Source organism: Arctopsyche grandis, chromosome 3 (genome assembly GCF_051622035.1).
Source record: "Arctopsyche grandis isolate Sample6627 chromosome 3, ASM5162203v2, whole genome shotgun sequence".
Classification (NCBI taxonomy): domain Eukaryota; kingdom Metazoa; phylum Arthropoda; class Insecta; order Trichoptera; family Hydropsychidae; genus Arctopsyche; species Arctopsyche grandis.
The window spans coordinates 35,856,757-35,878,487 of NC_135357.1; the positions used below are offsets into that span (position 1 = coordinate 35,856,757).

Below are 21,731 nucleotides of genomic sequence, written 5' to 3' on the forward strand. Positions count from 1 at the left end.
CGTCAGGGCCAGGGGCCTTTTTGGCGGCGATAGTTTTGATGATGTTTAGGACTTCAAGCGGCGAAGTGGTGACAATGGGTACTGGGGCTGGGTTTTCGAGGTAGCTGTTGACGGAGCTTTCAACCATTTGGCAAAAGTCACTTTGCAGGTTGAAGTTTGAGAGCGAGAATTGGTCCTGGAGACTGTCGGCTAGGGCTTCCGCTTTATCGGCGGTGGAGTAGACGAACTTATCTCCAACTTTGATCCTGTCGATCCTGTTGCCGTTGCTACTGAAGATTTTTGACAGTTTCCAGAAACCATTATGTCCGTCTTCTAGCGCTCTGAGTTTGGTATCCCAGTTGTCGTTTCGTAGTTGCCACAAGGCATTTTTAACGTCTTGTTGAAGTCTGTTCATTCGCTGTTTGAGGATTGGGTCCTTGTACCTTTGGAATGCCTTCCTAGCTCTATTCTTAAGGCGAATAAGATCGCGAATGTCGGGGGGTAAAGCTTGCGGGTGCAGAGGAGAGTGGGGTGTGGTGGTGGTGCTGGCGTCTAAGGCTGACTGTATTTCATCCGTGAGTATGTTAATAGCGGAGTCTATTTCTTGGGTGGTGTGAATTGAGTGGGGGTAAGTGACGGTTTGATGAGAAAGTTGAGAAGAAAGTTGAGATGAAGAAAGTTGAGAACCCAAGATATGGTACTTCGGAGGATGGGGTTTATAGTTACGGGTGTGTTGGTGAGTTCTAGTATGACCGGGTGATGGTCGGAAGAAAGATCATTTACTACAGTCAAGGACTGCGCGCCCGGAAAATTTTGAGTTAGAACGATGTCTAAGATATCGGGTCTGCCTTTGAAGTTAATGGGGATTCTTGTGGGTTCGTCTGGGGCCGTGACGGAAACTTTTGGGTTTGAAAGTTGGGAATAACTTAAGAGAATTTTCCCATTATTGTTAGTGGCTTGACTGTTCCATCTGGAATGTTTGGCGTTAAGGTCGCCTGCGGCAATGGTGGCTTTGTTAGTGTTGAATATTTTTTCCAAGTCTGCTGTGAGTAAGTGTTGTTTGGGTGGGTTGTAAACTGCGTGGAGGATGAGTGGGGTGCCAGTGTTAGTCCAAACTTCTACCGACGTCAGTTCTATCCCTGTGGTGATCGGCCGCGGGGCCAAGTTGTGTTGAATTGTGTGTTTGATGAATATGGCAGTGCCGCCGGCGGCTTTGCCTATTCTGTCGTTTCTGTATGTAGTGTAGTTTGAGAAGTGTAGTCTATTACCGGGTTTGAGCCAAGTTTCGTTTACTAGTGCGATATCAATGGAGTGTTGGAGCCAGAATTGCTCGAATTCGACACGCTTGCTGAGTATGCTGCAGGCGTTCCAGTAAACGATTTTGAGGTAGCAAGTCATTTTTTATGTTGGTGGGTGAGCATGAGCAGGATGGCATTTATCGAGTCAATGGACTGTTCGATTTTGCTCATCCGATTTGAAAGGTCTTGGTTTGGGTTCCAGCTAGTGTTGATGTTGGGTTGTTGGGTGGGAGGGGTTAGGGGAGGGAAATTTGAGTTTTCGTGTCTATATTGCGGTACGTTGGTCTTCGTTGGTTGGGGGTGGGAGGGGTTGGGGTTTCGGGGTTGGCGGGAGTTCTTCCTGCTTTTGTTGTTGGGATTTGAAGGGCAGCCTCTGTAGCTGGAAACGTGAGGGCCTCTGCAGCTGGTACAAGTTGGAGTGGAGGTTGTTGACACACAGTCAGTGGTCAAATGGGGTCCTGCACATTTGATGCACAGGGGGGCGACATGGCAGTTGTAGGAGCCGTGACTAAAGCCTTGGCAGCGGTGGCACTGCGGTATAGTATCACCACGGCGAAGTGATTCGATGCGAACCAGTTGGCCGAAGATGCTGGAGAGGTTGAACAACTTCTTCCCCTCTTCGTTGCGTGTGGTCTCGACAGTGAACATGGGCATGTCGCGCTTGTCACGTCGTGATTTCATGACGGTGGCTTTACTGGCATTGTAGCCAAGATTGGCCAACTCGGCGAGGACTTCTGATTCGGAGTAGTTGGGATTAATGCCTCTAATGACTAGTTTGAGCGGTTTGTCTTCCGTTAGAGGGTGGACATAAAACTGAAATTTTTCCTCTTGGAGCAATTTGGTGATTTTACGGTAATCATCGATGGTGAGAGGTGAGATTTTCACTCTGTTTTCAGAGTAGACGGCTGTGAAATTGTAGTCACGTTGGTTGAGTTTCCTTTGAACTACCTTGTAGTCCGATAGCAACCTAAGGAAGATTGGAGCAACCTTTGCTCTGTGGACATTTTGGGAAGGAGTGTCCAAGACGGTGTTTCCGGATGGGTGAGCGGGGCTTGCGGTTTGAGGGGGTGCAAGAATTTGTGCTGTGCGAGGGGTTTGGGGCGTATTTGCCGACGGGGCGCTGGGGGCCGCTTGTTGGGTGGGCACGTCGCGAGTTGGACGCTTTTGTGTAACATTCCTGTTACGGATTATGCCAACAGGGAATAAGTAGTCTTCCGGTTGTGGTGCCGGGGTTTTTGTAAGTGCGGGTACAGCTGCTGATGCAGGTGGGGACTTGGCAGTGGCGGTAACCTCCATTTTGTTTGACTGCATGGAGTTGGATTCGGAATCGAAATCGGGGTCGGAGTCGAGTTCCGCGAGTGGCGCGTATCTGTTGCTATTGTGTGGGGGCGACTGTGGTTGTGTGCGTGTGGTGTTGGGCGGGCTCGTCATTCTACGCTTACCGTTTTTTTTTTAGGTGACGTCTGGGGGGATGTGGCCATGTCCTTCGTGGTCATCATCGATTGGGTCTGCGTCATGTTTGACGCCAGGTTTCCCAGTTGGGCGGAGTGGGCTGCTTGGTCAGCAGCTCGTTGGGCTGCGTGAGTCGCGAGAATCGACTCGATAGTCTTTTTGAGGGAAGCGTTTTCTTCATTCACGGTTCGAAACGCCTCCAATAGTTCATTGAAGTCGTCTCTAGTGATTGTTTTTTTTTGTTTTTGTGTTCGTGTATCATGTTGTGGTGGGTTACCCATCTTGTGGGTGGGTTTTTTTTTTTTGTGTCACTGTCACTTGTCACTTGTCACTGTCACTATCACTGTGGTTTTTTTTTTACTGTTGTTAGGACAGCATCTCGTTCCCAGAGGGACACGTTCGAAGAATTGAGTCGTAGTTACATCGCGGTTTCGGCGACGCAGCTGTTAACGACACAGCTGTTTGTAACGCGGGAAACGACAACTACAGCGCGGCTGAGGCCGAGGCGGTTTGGGGTACGTCCGTGCACTGCGGGCGCTGGGTGCGGAGTCTTCCTCGACTTCCGAAGGAAAGGGCACTCCTTTTATAGCTGAGAAAGTAGCGGTACTTTCTCCCACTCCCCAGCTTCCGAGGGCGGGGGTAGCTTCCCCCCCACTGCTTCGGCTGCGGGGGCGTACGTTACATGATATACACGAAATTTCTATATTTAAGTTTCAGTGCAATTTTAGAATCAATCAATACATCCGAAGGACGTAATAGTGCATAAGCGAAGAAATATGCTTGCTAAAAAATAAAAATGACATTAGCCCCCTTTACACAGTCGTTCTATCGCGCGTTCGGATAGAAGAAATATCATGGCGCAAGTTATGATGTTCGTTGATGTTGATTTAATCAAAAAGAAAAAGAAACGATCCATGTGGGTTAAGAAATATAGACAGCAATATTGTCATATGCCACTGATTGAAGAATTACGAGAAAATAATCCGGACGATTTCAAGAATTATTTCCGTATGAATGATAGATAAAATCAAACATAAAATATCAAAGCAAAACACTGTTATGAGACAAACACGTACACAAACCTTGACAAACACGTACACAAACTTGCCGTGAACTACTTCAAGTCTCTCGGCAAGATAGACAACCCTCTGATAAACTCCCTCAGTGAGACCAAACTCACGATCAATCAAAGGCCCATCGACATCTTGAAGATGGGTATAGGCTAAACTAGGATAGATAGAATTAATCTGTAAATATACATGTAACGTTACATAGAGAGACGCCCCGTAGACCGGTGACGTCATGGTGACGCCGACCAATGGTGGAGTCGGGCGTTGCGGCCAATGGCTGCACCCGACTCCTTGACCAATGACTATACGTGTCATAACATGTATGCGCTGAGCGCTGAATATTTTTGGTGCGCTCTCGAACGGTGGCATTCGGATCCTGACCTCCACCGGACGAGCAGCAATAAAGACTTGGAACCTGCCTGCGTGTTTTCTTGTACCTCGACCTGACTCCACTTACCTTTGAATACTCTTCAGTATTATAAATAAAAATCCATATTATTAGATTTAAGTTTAATTTTAATTTTCTTGTTTAATTATTACAAAAGTTCTTAATCATTAAGTTGATCGTGGAACATTTCACTAGTGGTAGAAAAATTTTGTGATACGTATGAACTTGTCGATTAGTCGACGGAAGATGGTGCATGAATTATAAGTTTCTTATTACAGTAATTGTCACACACATCAGTGGCTACCGACAGATTTTTCAGTAGCCCTTTACGAATAACATTATTTATAATAGATTCCGCATAAATTGCCTGCAGTGGATCCATCTTTGCTAATTTTTTGCCTATATTTATTCCGGTAACGCCAAACTCCGAAAGCTCCTTGCTGGTAGATTTTAGCGTATTTGTGCAGATTTTGTAGAATTCGGCCTGGTAGTTTGTCGTAGCCTTCCTTTTTTTTCTAGGTGTCGACGCCATTGCAGTCGACGCAGCGTCAGTCTAAAAAAATTGAAATTAAAAAGTTAATTTATAATTCCATTTTGGAGATGGATCAGAGTGGCACAAGAATTCAATGAGAAATGACAATTCATCAACTGCGGAGGTGCAATGGATGGCAAACACATTCGCATTGTGCCTTTACCGGGTTCCGGAGCCAGTTATTATAATTACAAAAACTTTTATAGCATCGTGTTGATGGCTTTGGTTGAGCCTAACTTTGAGTTTCTTTACGTTGACGTGGATAAAAATGACAGAATTTCCGATGGAGGGGTATTAGAACACACAGAATTTTATCGTAAATTGAAATTGGGTGATCTCAATTTGCCAGAATACAATGATACCGTAAATAACTTTGGGTGATGAAGCGTTCGGACTCGAACCAGATTTTCTCAAACCATTTTCTCAGAGAGAACTAGATTACGAAAAAAGGATTTATAATTACAGACTGTCAAGGGCTCGTAATGGAGTTGAAAATGCCTTTGGAATAATTTCAGCTAGGTTTAGGATATTAGAAACGGCTATAAATATTGTAGCGTTGCATAGGGAGACGCCCCGTGGACCGGTGACGTCATGGTGACGCCGACCAATGGTGGAGTCGGGCGTTGTGGCCAATGGCTACACCCGACTCCTTGACCAATGACTGTACTTGTTGACGTGTCATAAACGTGTATGCGCTGAGCGCTCTATGATATAAGAACGGTACGCTCTCGATCGGTGGCATTATTATTAGAGTGCTCGGACGTGTCCCGCCGCGCAGTCGTTGTCGTTACCCGCGCTACAAACAGCTGTCTATAACAGCTGCGTCGCCGAAACCGCGATGTAACTACCGCTCGACTCTCCGAACGCGTCCCTCTGGGAATGAGAGGCTGTCCTAGCAACAGCCAAATAAACAAAAGTGATAGTGACAGTGACAAGTGACAAGTGACAGTGACACAACAAACAAAAAAAAAAAAAAACCCACCCACAAGATGGCCAGTGTGCGGCGCGATGGCCGTGGTGGCAGTGACACTAGCGCTAAAACGCATAAATTCACGGAACATGACTTTAAAAAACTCGTGAAGGCGTACCAAGAAATGAGGGAAGAAAACGCTTCCCTCAAAAAGTTAATCGCGACTCACGCAGCCCAACGAGCAGCTGACCAAGCAGCCCACTCCGCCCAACTGGGAAACCTCGCGTCAAACATGTCGCAGGCTCAGTCGACAACGACGACCACAAAGACGAAGGATATGGCCACATCCCCTCAGACGTCACCACGCAAAAACGGTAAGCGTAGAATGACGAGCCCACTCAACACCACACACACACAATTACAGTCGCCCCCACCCATCAGCAACAGATACGCGGCACTTGCGGAATCCGACTTCGACTCCGATTCCGAATCCGTGCAGTCTAACAAAATGGAGGTTACTTCCGCTGCCAAGTCCCCACCCGCATCAGCAGCCGCACCTGAACCCACACAACCACCCACACCTACACAATCACCCACACCTACCCAAACACCTGCACCTACACAAACACCTGCACCACAACCAGAGGAATACTCCTTCCCTGTTGGCATCATCCGAAATCGGAAACATATTCAGAAGCGTCCAATTCACAACACACCCACCCAACAAGCGGCCCTCAGCACACCGTCGGCAAACACGCCTCAAATTCGTACACCCCCCCAGACCACAAGCCCCGCTCACCCATCCAGAAACACCGTTTCGGATGTGCTTCCCAAACCTAAAGTTGCTCCAATCTTTCTAAGGTTGCCATCGGACTACAAGGTAGTTCAAAGGAAACTCGACGGACGTAACCTCAAATTCACAGCCGTCTACTCTGAAAACAGAGTCAAAATCACACCATGCACCATCGATGATTACCGCCAAATCACAAAAATGCTCCAAGATGAACAATTCCAATTCTATGCCCACCCTCTAACGGAAGACAAACCGCTCAAACTGGTCATTAGAGGCATTAGCCCCAACTATTCCGAGTCAGAAGTCCTCGCCGAGTTGGCCGATCTTGGCTACAAAGCCAGTAAAGCCACCGTCATGAAATCACGACGTGACAAGCGCGACATGCCCATGTTCACTGTCGAAACCACACGTGACGAAGAGGGGAAGAAGTTGTTCAACCTCTCCAGCATCTTCGGCCAACTGGTTCGCACCGAATCACTTCGCCGTGGTGATACTGTACCGCAGTGTCACCGCTGCCAAGGCTTCGGTCACGGCTCCTACAACTGCCATGTCGCCCCCCTGTGCATCAAATGTGCAGGACCCCATTTGACCACTGACTGTGTGTCAACAACCTCCACTCCAACTTGCACCAGCTGCAGAGGCCCTCACGTTTCCAGCTACAGAGGCTGCCCTTCAAATCCCAACAACAAAAGCAGGAAGAACTCCCGCCAACCCCGAAACCCCAACCCCTCCCACCCCCAACCAACGAAGACCAACGTACCGCAATATAGACACGAAAACTCAAATTTCCCTCCCCTAACCCCTCCCACCCAACAACCCAACATCAACACTAGCTGGAACCCAAACCAAGACCTTTCAAATCGGATGAGCAAAATCGAACAGTCCATTGACTCGATAAATGCCATCCTGCTCATGCTCACCCACCAACATAAAAAAATGACTTGCTACCTCAAGATCGTTTACTGGAACGCCTGCAGCATACTCAGCAAGCGTGTCGAATTCGAGCAATTCTTGCTCCAACACTCCATTGATATCGCACTAGTAAACGAAACTTGGCTCAAACCTGGCAATCGACTAAACTTCCCAAACTACACCACATACAGAAACGACAGAATAGGCAAAGCCGCCGGCGGCACTGCCATATTCATCAAACACACAATTCAACACAACTTGGCCCCGCGGCCGATCACCACAGGGATAGAACTGACGTCGGTAGAAGTTTGGACTAACACTGGCACCCCACTCATCCTCCACGCAGTATACAACCCACCAAAACAACACTTACTCACCACAGACTTGGACAAAATATTCAACACCAACAAAGCCACCATTGCCGCAGGCGACCTTAACGCCAAACATTCCAGATGGAACAGTCAAGCCACTAACAATAATGGAAAAATTCTTTTAAGTTACTCCCAACTTTCAAACCCAAAAGTTTCCGTCACGGCCCCAGACGAACCCACAAGAATCCCCATTAACTTCAAAGGCAGACCCGATATCTTAGACATCGTTCTAACTCAAAATTTTCCGGGCGCGCAGTCCCTGACTGTAGTAAACGATCTTTCTTCCGACCATCACCCGGTCATACTAGAACTCACCAACACACCCGTAACTATAAACCCCATCCTCCGAAGTACCATATCTTGGGAGAAATTCTCAACTCTCCTTCATCACACCGTCACTTACCCCCACTCAATTCACACCACCCAAGAAATAGACTCCGCTATTAACATACTCACGGATGAAATACAGTCAGCCTTAGACGCCAGCACCACCACCACACCCCACTCCCCTTTGCACCCGCAAGCTTTACCCCCCGACATTCGCGATCTTATTCGCCTTAAGAATAGAGCTAGGAAGGCATTCCAAAGGTACAAGGACCCAATCCTCAAACAGCGAATGAACAGACTTCAACAAGACGTTAAAAATGCCTTGTGGCAACTACGAAACGACAACTGGGATACCAAACTCAGAGCGCTAGAAGACGGACATAACGGTTTCTGGAAACTGTCAAAAATCTTCAGAAGCAACGGCAACAGGATCGACAGGATCAAAGTTGGAGATAAGTTCGTCTACTCCACCGCCGATAAAGCGGAAGCCCTAGCCGACAGTCTCCAGGACCAATTCTCTCTCTCAAACTTCAACCTGCAAAGTGACTTTTGCCAAATGGTTGAAAGCTCCGTCAACAGCTACCTCGAAAACCCAGCCCCAGTACCCATTGTCGCCACTTCGCCGCTTGAAGTCCTAAACATCATCAAAACTATCGCCGCCAAAAAGGCCCCTGGCCCTGACGGAATTTCCAACAAAGCTCTAAAAGAACTCCCTCAAAAAGCCATCGCTGCACTCACGGCAATACTAAATGCCACCAACAGAATCTGCTACTTTCCGAGTCAATGGAAACTCGCCAATGTCATTCTCATCAGAAAACCCTACTCGAACCCCTCCCTCGCAACAAGTTACCGACCCATCAGCTTGCTATCCTCACTGAGTAAGATCCTGGAACGGATCTTAATCTCAAATCTCAACAGCGAAATCGCAAATATTGACCTTCTTCCCAAAACACAATTTGGCTTCAGACCCCAACACTCTGCCGTTCACCAGATTCACAGAGTTGTTGAAACCGTTATAGACGGTTTCGACCACAACATGTCTACTGGAGCAATCTTCCTAGACATTTCCAAAGCCTTCGATAAAGTCTGGCACTCTGGCCTCCTTTACAAAATGATTGCCGCCAACATCACCCCCCACTCAATACGTTCTATCGCATCCTTCCTAAGAGAAAGGAGATTTCAGGTCAAACTCAAGGACCGCATATCAACTCAGCGAGGCATCTCCGCTGGGGTACCCCAAGGCTCCATCCTCGGCCCCACGCTATTCAACCTTTACACACACGACATACCCACTCCTACACATAGGTACACAAACATCGCACAGTACGCCGACGACACGGCCATCTTAGCGAGCTCCGTCGGCCCCAAGGGAGTCTCGCTCGCCCTCCAGAAGTACTCGGACCAACTGGTAGCGTGGTACGATAAATGGCTGATGAAAATCAACCCGGATAAAAGTCAGGCAATATTCTTCTCCAGACGTAAAAAACGGTGCAAACCAGCCAAGCCAGTCATTATAAACGACAAACCAGTCAACTGGACCACGTCTACCCGCTACCTGGGGGTAATAATCGACCGCAAATTAACCTGGAGACCCCACATCACTAACGCGGTGCGTAAAGCTAGGGCAGTTGCGTCAAAGCTTTACCCACTATGCAAACCAAACAGCAAGCTCTCGCTTAAAAACAAGTGCTTGCTGTATAAATCCATCATCCGCCCACAAATCACGTACGCGAGCCCCGTGTGGGCTCACACTACCATCTCCAACAGATCCATACTCAGACTACAGACAACTCAAAACAAATTCTTGCGTGCCACGGGCAACTACGACTGGTACACAAGAAACACTATAATTCACAATGACCTAAGCATTGACTACCTCGACAAACACGTACACAAACTTGCCGTGAACTACTTCAAGTCTCTCGGCAAAATAGACAATCCCCTGATCAATTCCCTCAGTGTGACCAAACTCACGTCCAACCAAAGACCCATCGACATTCTGAAGATGGGTATAGGCTAAAATAGCACCCAATTTAATTAACCAGACTCAACCACCTCCAAACGGTCCATACCCGTTAACCACCCACTAACACACTAACCCCGACAGTATCCCACAGATGTTGCACTAATTTTGCTTAGTGTTCCAGATCGACAAACACCCCACAAGCGAGCAGCCGCCAGCCCGCACCACAAACATCACCGAGAGTCCGATCCCATACAACACGTTCGATGGATAGGTTAAGGGAGTGGCACTCCCTATAAACTATCGTTAAAACGCAGCCACAACTACGGTGGCATTCGGATCCTGACCTCCACCGGACGAGCAGCAATAAAGACTTGGAACCTGCCTGCGTGTTTTCTTGTACCTCGACCTGACTCCACTTACCTTTGAATACTCTTCACTGGTGTCAGAAGTGGGATCTATATGGTTGGGACAAGGAGCCACAAAGGTGCGGATTCGAGGTCTTCATCGCCGCCGGAAGACATGGAGCCGAATCGGAAACGAGCATAGCGGCGATCGAGATGCTGCTTGCGGGAGCTGGAGATGCCAATTCACGCCTTCTACGAGAAAAACGCAGTTCTCACTGCGACGAGCTCTCAGCTCATTCAATTGGGTTGATGCGTGTTGTCATTTGGCGCCTAGAAGCCAGGATGGCGTTCCACACACGCGCTATCAAAACTGGATTGCGTCATGCTGCCGAAGGCGAGAGAGGACCACCCCGGAAGGTTGCAGGGAAAGGCAACCAGCAGAAGCGGAGTCATCCGGAGAACGAGAGCCAGGGTCAACCAGAAGCAGTGCACCGGGCTACGATCGTCGAACTTATCGAAGACTAGCAGCCAGCCGGGTCGACGACGACTTTTGGTGATGTCGTCGTCAGAAAAGGAGCTGTTGCGACGTAGAATGGGATACGTCGATTACGAGTTCACCACCGCTCCCGTAATGTCTACATTCAATACTCGATGTCATCGAAATTCAGCGCAGCGATCGATGGTTGTTGATCTGCGTCCACTGTTTTCAACATGGGGAGATATTTCAAGGGCGAGAGACCGTTCAGAAGGAGTCGTCACCAGCTACACAGCATTCGCAGTACGAAGGCATGAATCATCGCGTTAGTGTCGCTACTTCCACGAAATGAAATGGGTTTCGTTTCGTAAACAATGCAACGGCAGAGGCACATTTAGCAGAGACGCTAAATGTTGGCGGTACCTCGACGGGGTTCACTGCGTAGATTTCCAGGGACGAAGCCTCTCTTCAGGGTCATGAGCACGGGTGCGCGTTCTGGGTTGAACGTTTGGTTTTGCAGTTGTGATGCTGGAACCAACATGATGGAAGAAGACGAAGCTGTCGAGACGAAGTTGGACGTTGGTGACACGTGCGAGATGGACCGACCACGTTGGCATTTAAACGGAAGAAACACCAGATAATAAGTCGACGTATAGATGAATAAGTTCATGCAACTGTAATTATGTGTAACTGTTTTGTAATTGTAAATTAATGTGTAAATTAATGTGTAAATTAATGTGTAAATTAATGTGTAAATTAAGGTGTAAATTGGTGGGTCGATCGGGACGATCTCTCTTAAGAGGGGGGTTGTGTAGCGTTGCATAGGGAGACGCCCCGTGGACCGGTGACGTCATGGTGACGCCGACCAATGGTGGAGTCGGGCGTTGTGGCCAATGGCTACACCCGACTCCTTGACCAATGACTGTACTTGTTGACGTGTCATAAACGTGTATGCGCTGAGCGCTCTATGATATAAGAACGGTACGCTCTCGATCGGTGGCATTCGGATCCTGACCTCCACCGGACGAGCAGCAATAAAGACTTGGAACCTGCCTGCGTGTTTTCTTGTACCTCGACCTGACTCCACTTACCTTTGAATACTCTTCAATATGAAAAGTCACAACAATATTTGTTACGTCGTCCTTGCTATTTGCACTTTACACAATTTTTTGTGTAAACGCAGTAACTCATATCATATTTCTAATCACGCAAGGGATGAAATTACTACAGACTCACAGCAACATGGGGAGAGATTTGAAAATTCTGTATTAATTAATCTCCAAAGACGTCCCCACGCCCAAATCACTGGGACCAATATAAAACATACTTTAATACAGATGGAAGTGTTTAGAGGCAAGATCGTATGATCTCAAGTGGAAGAGCTTAAAAATTAAAAAGAAGGAACGTAGTTTAAGTTCTTAAAATGGTCAAAATGTGTTACTGTAATCTCTAGAATATTGAATATGTAAATGTATAATAATTTCAATAATTTTAAATAAATATTAAATGCCCTAAATATGCCCTTGGTTTTTTTTTAGTTTTTAGTTCGTTTTACATACTTTATACTACATACATGTAGGAATGATTTTTAAACGAGCCGTAGGTATGGTTGGTCAAGCTGGGATAAAGTGTGTGTGGTATGCATGGGAGAGACCGGATGCGTGTTGTTATGGTCACTTGTTGGAGAACAGGCCCGAAGACATGTGTTAATAAATACATAGTTCTGACTTAATCTGCGTTTCACTTGGAATCCTTCACATCCGGATCCTATATTTGGGGGCTTTGTCCGGGATGCCTGAAGACATTTCAGTGACAGCCAGGTGCGGTCAGACGACGACGCGGAGTTTTGACAGTTGAGGTTAAGGACGCGCGCGCGATGACGAGAACGCGTGCGAGCATAAAGGCGAAGCCCGTGACGTGGGTGACGTCACGACAGCGAACACGCCACACAACAATGATGATATCCAAGACGATAACGCCATTGTCAGCGTCAGTTGTACGTCGGCTAACTGTCGTGGAGATGCAGAGGTTTGCGGACTTAGACGAAGATGATGACGACGAGGATGAAGAGGAAGAAGAAGACGAAGTGCCATATTTTGACAGAGACAAATTCGAGACTTACGCGCCACGGTTTAAGGGGATCGGCGGTGTGCCAATCAGCCAGTGGATTGTGCGCATGGAAGAATTTGCGAAGTTCTTCCACTGGACGCCCCTGCAGCAACTGGTCTACGGGAGAGTATATTGCGTAGGAACAGCGAGAATGTTCCTGGATTCAGAAGGGATAATTAGATCATGGACTATCCTTAAGCAGAAGCTGATAGAAGAGTTCCAGTGGGATGACGAAGAGCTCGTCTTTGAAGAACGAGAAATGCTTGCTCAAGCAGAGCCCATTGACTCCGATTCAAGTGGGGCCGGTGAAACACCAAAGATGTCAAACGGTACACAGCCTGCAGCATCGCCATCTCAAACTACTTTAGACGCTTCTTCAGTGCGACTAGACAGGGGTGAAACAGATATGACTAAATCACAAGAAGAAATAAGAGAACCAGTCAGTATTCCAATACAAGAAGAAATAAGAAAAGAAGTCAGTATCCCGGGTGCCGCCCTGTTGGGTAGCCCCATAACAGAATCCGTTGTGAAATTTGTTAATAAACCGTGTGTTTTGATGGAGGTTAACTTAGAACGGAGTCTGCCGAGGAGAAAAAAGGAGCAAGAGATGAGGGATCGTAAGGAAGTGTGGCAGCAGGCATGTAAAAGACAATTTAAATGTCACAAAAGACCTTTGCAGCAACGGGCTTCACGAGAGATGTCTGCTCAAAGAGAACTCATTGTTTCCAATAATGAACAGGACGATGCGAACATGGCTGATGGAGGTGTGAACCTGGCTGATGGAAGTATGGACGGTGATGGATTGCAAAGAAAGAGACTTTTGGATTACGGAGACATACCATTTTCAAATACAGATGAACCACCCGATGATCAATTTAAAAAAGGATCTAAGGATTATAGTCATTTGAAGAATTCTGAAGATGAGAATAAAGAAAAGGAGGAACATAAAGACAAAGAGAAAGATATGGCTAAATCACAAGAAGAATTAAGAGACCCAGTCAAAATTTCAACACCAAAAGACACTGTATTCACTTTCAAGCTCGGTCGTAGTCGGATTGATGTTAATTCAATGGAAAAGAAAATAGGACCGTGGATTGAGAAAAGACTTACTGGATGTATCAGTGAGCCAGAACCAATATGTGTTGACTTCATTTATGGTAAATTACTAGCAGAAAATCTGTGGGGTGACGGCAGATTCATCGGACGGTCAAGGAGAATCGCCGCTGGCATTGGATAGTATTTAAGTTGTACCGATGGAAGTGAAGTGTGCGTTTGTGAATTAGAGAATAAGTGAAATATCTGGAGGGTTTTTAGTTAAGCCTTACTTGTAATTTGATGATTGAAAAGTGTAATGTTTTATTGCTTATTCTAGTATTTTTTGGGAAATGCTTTGTATATTGAATCATGTTTTAATTTGGTTACATGCTTAGAAGAATATAAGATAACTGTATTGAAATGTAATTCTAGTAATGTTTTAAAATGTGATTGTTTCCGATGTAAAGATTTAACTTGTCATTGTAAAGGTATTGATTTTAATGTTTTGTATTGCTTGTAATAATTTTAAATTGTAATTGTGATACCTTTCTGTTTTGTATTGCTTGAAATAATTTTAAATTGTAATTGTGATGATTTATGTGTAACTTTAATTGTGATGGTTTATGTGTTACTTTATTGAAGATTGAATTGTGTTGAAATGTAAAAATTGATTTGTAGTGAAATTTGTAACGATTAATTTGTTATAATTGTAATTGTTATGTAAATTGTAAAATGATTGATGTATAAGTGTATTGAAATGTAGTTGTGATGATGATTGTAATGGTGATGTAAATTGTAATTATGACAATTGAAAGCATGTTTAGAAGAATATAAGATGATTTTATGGTATGGAAGATGAAACATTGTTGAGGATGATAGAGGAAATGTAAAAGAATGTGAGATGAAACATTGTTGAGGATGATAGAGGAAATGTTTTAAAAGAATGTAAGATGATACATTGTATAGAGTAGAAGATGAAATGTAAAAGAATGTGAGATGAAATGCTGTAAAAATATAAAAGACAAAGAATGTCATCCGAGGGCGAATGACAGTCAGGAATGACCGAAATGTAGGAATGATTTTTAAACGAGCCGTAGGTATGGTTGGTCAAGCTGGGATAAAGTGTGTGTGGTATGCATGGGAGAGACCGGATGCGTGTTGTTATGGTCACTTGTTGGAGAACAGGCCCGAAGACATGTGTTAATAAATACATAGTTCTGACTTAATCTGCGTTTCACTTGGAATCCTTCACATCCGGATCCTATATACATATAATTATACACTGTAAATAAATAGCAAAAAATGTACTCACGACTTTAGTTTGCTGCCCAGTTTCACCAGCTCCACTGTCTGTAACACTTTCATTAGTCGAAATATCATTTTGATGAAAATAATCATTAGTACGGCTTTCATCCTCTGGATCTTCATCAATGTTACATATACTATTAGCAGATAGTTCTTGATCCTTAGTGAAGAGCAAATTATCAAAGTACCAGAGGGTAGATTTGTACACGTCATCTGTTCCTCTTCCACTACGTTGGCTGTCTACTACTTTCTTGAGTTCCTTCCGGAAGGACCCTCTTAAACTTTGAAACTTTTTGACAACAAAATCTCGATTAGCATTAGAAAATCCTCTTTCTTTAACGAAGTCAACAATTTTTTTTTATTAGCTTCCTCTTTCAGATTTTTATTTTTATATTCCTCGGACTTAATTTTCCAGAGGCACGGAAAAGACTCATACATTAAAATTAATTCCAGAATCAATCCGTGACTCCACGTGCGTAAGTCCGCCATCTTGTAACAAAAGCGCGCCCGAAAGAATTTTCTGTGTAAAGACAACGTCGAAGCACACGATTGCGCGCACGACTGCTGAGTTTATCCCTTCCCGGTCCAAGTCTACACGCGTACAATCGTGTTAGCTGTTTCACGCGCGATAGAACGACTGTGTAAAGGGGGCTATTGAGAAATTGTTCGTCCACGGTCATAATGAAAATAAAAGGCTACTGTACTGTACGCTGGCAGGGAAAATGTACGCAAGGTAGTAGTTTGATAAATTTTATTAAGAGTGTAACGTGGGGGTGAAGTGGGTGGCTTTGACTGAACAGGGAAATACCAGCAGAGATGGGAGTCCAAAGGAAACGACAGTTCTCAAAGAAAGCTGTGGTCCGACTCGACTTCCGAAGGAAAGGGCGCTTCTTTTATAGCTGAGAAAGTAGCGGTACTTTCTCCCACTCCCCAGCATCCGAGGGCGGGGGTAGTTTCCCCCCACTCCTTCGGCTGCGGGGCGTACGTTACACTGCCCTCTCCTTCAGGATCGGTCGTCTCGAGCGATTTATTAATGTACAAAAGCATAAACAAATACAAGGAAATACAATACTTAAACAAATACAAGGGTTTTAATTTTAGATCGGGTCCGGTGTTGCGAGGTATCGCGCTAATCTGTTGACGTGTACCACCAGATACCGGGAGTTCCCTGTTTCCCGGCGGATCCGATAGACCACGTCGCTGATCCTCTTAATGATCCGGAACGGACCTTCCCAAGGGGGTTGGAGTTTAAGGGTGCGACCGGGCTTCTTGGCTGGGTTGTGCAACCAAACGCGATCGCCCTCTTCGTATCGTGGTTCCCAGATCCTCCCGTCGTAAGCCGCTTTCATTCTTTTGTGCGTCTTCTGGAGGTGTTTCCGAGCGAATTTGTGCGTTTCCGCCATCCCTTCTATGAGATTTTGGACGTATTTGTGGGCTGATTGCTCGGGTATACTGTCCGGGGGTCCGCCGTAGATAAGTTGGGGCGGAAGGCGCATGCATTTCCCTGCCGAACATCATCAGGGCTGGCGACTCTCCTGTCGCGTCGTGTGGGGTTGAGCGGTAAGCCATGAGGAACGGGGACAGCATCGTGTCCCAGTCTCGTTCTGCCTCCTCGTCGTAGTAGGACAGGAATTTCCGGAGGTATCCCAGTAGAGTGCGGTTTAACCTCTCGATCATCCCGTCCGACTGAGGGTGGTAAGGGGTCGTCCGAGTTTTGCAGATGCCCAATTTATCCAGCGTTTCGGCAAAGACTCGGGCTTCAAAATTACGGCCTTGATCGGAGTGCAGTTCTCGAGGTGTGCCCAGTTTGGCGAAGACATGGGTTACTAGGGCTTCCGCTACCGTTTCCGCCTCTTGGTCCGGTAAGGGAATGGCTTCTGGCCACTTTGTGAAGTAATCAGCGGCCACTAGCACGTAACGGTTCCCCCTATTGGTAACCGGTAGCGGTCCCAATATGTCGATCGCCATTCGGTCCATCGGTGCCCCTGACACGTATTGCCGCATGGCCGCCCTGTTCCTTGTATGTGGTCCGTTTTGCGCTGCACACCTGGGGCATTTTTCGCACCATTTTATAACGTCGGGGCGGCATGTTGGCCAGTAGTATCGGCGGCGGACATTCTTTAGCGTTTTATTGACGCCGAAGTGTCCGCCAGTCGGGGAACTGTGCATCTCCCATAGGATTTCATTTGTGTGGCTCTCGGGAATGACCAATTGCAGGATCTGACGCTCGCCGTTTGGGCTTTCCCATCGCCGGAAGAGCTGACCCTGGTCGACAGTTAGTGCGTCCCACTGGGCCCATAGAATCCGAACTTCGGGTTCTTCTGCCGAAACTTCTTCCCACAGTGGTCGCCTCCCGGACTCTTTCCATGCGATGAAGCGTGAGATTGTGGAGTCGGTGGCCTGGGGACTTTGTGGGTTCCCTAGAGTGACGAGTTTGGCTTCGGGTGCTATTTGCTCACTCTCTATTTTCGCGCATTTCGGGCAGTCTGGGTCACATGGACGTCTAGAGAGGGCGTCGGCGTTGCCGTGTTTCTTCCCTGCTCGATGCTGTACGTCCATGTGGTACTGTCCCAGTCGTTGCAACCAGCGGGCCCATTGACCTTCAGGTTTTCTGAAGCTGCGGAGCCACGTCAGTGCGGCGTGATCGGTTCGGAGTGTGAAGGGGCTTCCGTACAGGTAGTGGTGGAAGTGCTCTACTGCGTCGACGATGGCGAGCAGCTCTTTCCGGGTGACGCAGTAGTTCCGTTCCGGTGCCTTCAAGGTGCGACTATAGTACCCGATCACCTTCTCCTCGCCGTCTTGAACTTGGGAGAGCACGGCTCCGATGGCATGTTGACTGGCATCCGCGTCCAGAATATAGATTCCCTCGGGTCGGGGGAATGCCATTGTTTCCGCATTTGCCAGAGCGTTTTTGAGGGCATTGAAGGCATGCTCGCAGTCTTGGTCCCACGTGAAGACTGTTTTCTCCTCCGTGAGACGATGCAGTGGTTTCGCCGTTTGCGCAAACCCTTGCACAAACCTCCGGTAATAGGTGCAGAGGCCTAAGAAGCTGCGGAGTTGTGCCTTCGATGTGGGGGTGGGCCACTCTCTCACGGCTTTTGTCTTCTCTGGATCCGTGCAGACGCCGTGGGAGCTGATTTTATGGCCAAGGAAGCAGACCTCATTCCTAAACAGCTGGCACTTCCGCGTATTTACTTTGAGTCCGACCGCAAGTAGGCGTTTGAGGACCGTCTGGATGTGTTCCAAGTGGGCCTCTGGGGTCGGACTATATATGATGATGTCGTCAAGGTATACCAAGGTTGATCCGGTCAGGTCGCCGAGAATGTCTTCCATTAGCCGGGAGAATGTGGCAGGCGCGTTGCAGAGGCCGAAAGGCATGACACGGAATTGGAACAGACCAAATTCAGTGGTAAAGGCGGTTTTTGGTCGGTCTTTCTCTTCGACTGGGACTTGCCAAAAACCACTCTGCAGGTCCAACGTCGAGAAGAATTTGGCGCCCGCGAGTCTGTCCAGGACGTCGTCCATTCGTGGCATCGGGAACGAGTCTTTCGTTGTCACGGCGTTTAACCGACGATAGTCAACGCAGAGGCGCAACTCGCCGGTCTTTTTCGTGACCAAAACGATGGGGGAGGCCCAGGGACCGGCTGCTGGTTCGATTATTTGTCTTGTCAACAAGTCGTTGATGAGGGACCGTACCTCTGTCTTCTTGTGCAGCGGTATTCTGCGAGGGGCCTGTTTGATGGGGGCGGCGTCGCCGCTATTTATTCGATGGCTCCCTTTATGGACTTGGCTTAAGTCCCGTTCGCTTTGGGCGAAGGCTTGTCGATGCTGGAGGAGGGAATTGACGATCGTCGACCGTTTTCCAGGTGGTAGGTCGATGATAGCAGCGTCCAGTTGGCGGGGCAGGTCGTCTTGTCGCTTTCCGTTCAGTTCGTGTCTTTTTATTTCCTGACACGAATGGACTGAACTTACTGGTCGATGGGGCGCAATTTCGTTCCGGAAAGTGACCCTTGTCGTGGTTCCTCCCAGTTCAACGATCGTATTGAGGTGGCGTAGGAGATCCATCCCCATGATGACCTCTGAGGAGAAATCAGTGACGGCAAATTTCCATCTCGCTTGTGTGCCGTTAATTGCCAACGTAGTCTCGGCCCATACGTAGATCGCTACGTGTCGACCGTCTGCGACTCGTACCCTTTCCCTCTTGTCGTTCACCCTTTTTCTATGTTCGCGGGGAATTTTGGCGAACAGTTTGCTGGAGATAACGGAGATGCTTGCCCCGGTATCCAACAGTACCCTACATGGTACTCCTCCGATCTCGCCTTCGGTGTCCAATACGAAAGGTGAGTCGCCGACGCTCCCTAACACTGGGACGGGCTTTTCTTCGTCTTCGATGATCAGTCCTGCCCGTGTGGAACTGACCATTATTCTTTTCCCGACTGGGATCGCACCTCTTCCTCGTCGGAGGCGTTCTCGACTGCCCGTACCTTCGGACAGTTCCGCCCGCGACATTGTGGGCTTCCGCAGTTTCGGCAGTTCCTTTGCCCTTGCCAGGGCGGTCTGTTGCCGTTACGGCCCTCCGCTTGCCAGGGAGGTCTGTTACCGTTACGGCCCTCTGCTTGCCAGGGAGGTCTGCTGGCGTTTCGAGCTGCGGTATTGAAGTGAGGCTGGTGGTCTTGGGCTGGTCTGTTGGCCGCCCCCCTCCCTTGACTCCTCAGCCGTTTCGCATCCCTCGCGTGTTTTGCGAGCCGTAACAGCTCCTGCAGTGGGGTCTTCGGATCTGCGGTGAAGACGGCAGCGCGGATATCCTCGTCGTGAAACGACAATATGAGGAGTATCTTGTCTAGGACGTCCAACGGGATAGGCTCTGGAAAGGCCTCCATCCTTTTTCGACGGATGTCCGCGAACCGAGCTTCTATGTCGTCGTTGTTGCGGATCGACGGGGAAATTAGGTCACGGAATGCGTCGTACGGGTGTGGCGAAGATTTGAAGCGCTTCACCAGCCTCTCCCTCAGCTCCTCGTACGCTTCGTACGCTTCTTTCGGTACTTCGTCGATGAGGAATATTCTCGCTTGACCTCGTAGAGCGAGAATGAGTGAGTTTGCCGTCGGTTCGCAGCGTAGGGCTCGTGACACGATTTCAAATTCGCGGATGAATCGTTCTACGTCGCCCGTTCCGTCGAAAACAGGAAGCTCGGTCGGTTGCTTGTGGATGGTGCTTCCTAGCATGGGGTCGGTGACAGGTCGTGGAGTAGCGTCGTTTCTGCATACTGATGACGAGGGACTCAGTGTGCTCGCCGGAACCGCTGGGACCCTCGTTGAAGGGCTTGCCGGAATCGCTGGCGTGCGTGTTGTGGTGTCCCTCTCGAGAAGCGCGACGAGTCGCGCCATCTGCTCCTCCAGTCGTTCCACACGTGATGGTTCGTCCAACTGGTGAGGAGATGCCTGTCTCCTTTTTGGGGGCATCTTTGCGTGGTGTATTCCTTTTGCGGCTCAGGTCAAACACTTCTGACACCAGTGTAACGTGGGGGTGAAGTGGGTGGCTTTGACTGAACAGGGAAATACCAGCAGAGATGGGAGTCCAAAGGAAACGACAGTTCTCAAAGAAAGCTGTGGTCCGACTCGACTTCCGAGTAGTTCCTTCCGAAGGAAAGGGCGCTTCTTTTATAGCTGAGAAAGTAGCGGTACTTTCTCCCACTCCCCAGCATCCGAGGGCGGGGGTAGTTTCCCCCCACTCCTTCGGCTGCGGGGCGTACGTTACAAGAGTAATTATGCAAATATCAATCAAGTCTAAAACCGAAAACTTTAGTAAATGGTTTGGTGGCCCTGAAAAGGGCCTTTTTGTTGGTGTCGATGTCAATTAATGAGTTCGTTTAACCGCCGAATCCGTAAAGGGTGCGTCCTTGTCTCTTGAGGGCGTAGACCACGTCCATGGCAGTGACGGTCTTGCGCTTGGCGTGCTCGGTGTAGGTGACGGCATCCCTGGTCACGTTTTCCAGGAACACCTTGAGAACTCCTCGGGTCTCTTCGTAGATCAGACCCGAGATACGCTTGACTCCTCCACGGCGGGCGAGACGTCTGATGGCAGGTTTGGTGATGCCCTGGATGTTGTCTCGCAACACCTTCCTGTGACGCTTAGCGCCCCCTTTTCCCAATCCCTTTCCTCCCTTTCCGCGACCGGTCATCTTGAATCAGCAAAGTGCTAGACGAGCGAGAGCGAGAAGCAGCACGTCCACTCGGGGCGGGCTGTAGCAGGCGAATGAGTTCCAAATCGTAAAACGCCATTATTTATAGTAATACGGTCAGGGATAGTACACCCAAGTTTTTGTTGCGAGCTGAAATATTCTCGGTTATTTCACCGTGCGATCTTTTCAACGCACTAAATTCAATTATTTACATCTATCGGGTCTTATTGGGCGTGAAGAGAATAAGAATAAGGACATACCAATCGTTTGTTTGTTTCTTCAAT

General features: G+C 47.9%; 2 protein-coding genes across 2 annotated transcripts; both read right to left on the reverse strand.

The window, feature by feature from the left end:
• Positions 1-4,419: 4,419 nt before the first annotated feature.
• Positions 4,420-15,946, reverse strand: LOC143909234 (uncharacterized). The gene is made up of 3 exons (XM_077427141.1): positions 15,812-15,946; positions 15,274-15,555; positions 4,420-4,740 (listed from the first exon to the last, which is right to left on the reverse strand). Exons 1-3 carry the CDS (start codon positions 15,944-15,946, stop codon positions 4,420-4,422), a joined length of 738 nt encoding a protein of 245 aa, XP_077283267.1.
• Positions 15,947-21,135: 5,189 nt separating this feature from the next.
• Positions 21,136-21,447, reverse strand: LOC143909561 (histone H4-like). Its single transcript, XM_077427604.1, has one exon. It carries the CDS (start codon positions 21,445-21,447, stop codon positions 21,136-21,138), a length of 312 nt encoding a protein of 103 aa, XP_077283730.1.
• Between the last annotated feature and the right edge of the window lie 284 nt (positions 21,448-21,731).

Coding starts and splice junctions, on each gene's coding strand:
- LOC143909234 (XM_077427141.1), bottom strand. CDS start 15,946: ATGACCGTGGACGAACAATTTCTCAATAGCCCCCTTTACACAGTCGTT. Junction 15,556..15,811: donor GCAGTCGTGCGCGCAATCGT/GTGCTTCGACGT, acceptor GTTGTCAAAAAG/TTTCAAAGTTTAAGAGGGTC. Junction 4,741..15,273: donor CTGGGCAGCAAACTAAAGTC/GTGAGTACATTT, acceptor CAATTTTTTTAG/ACTGACGCTGCGTCGACTGC.
- LOC143909561 (XM_077427604.1), bottom strand. CDS start 21,447: ATGACCGGTCGCGGAAAGGGAGGAAAGGGATTGGGAAAAGGGGGCGCT.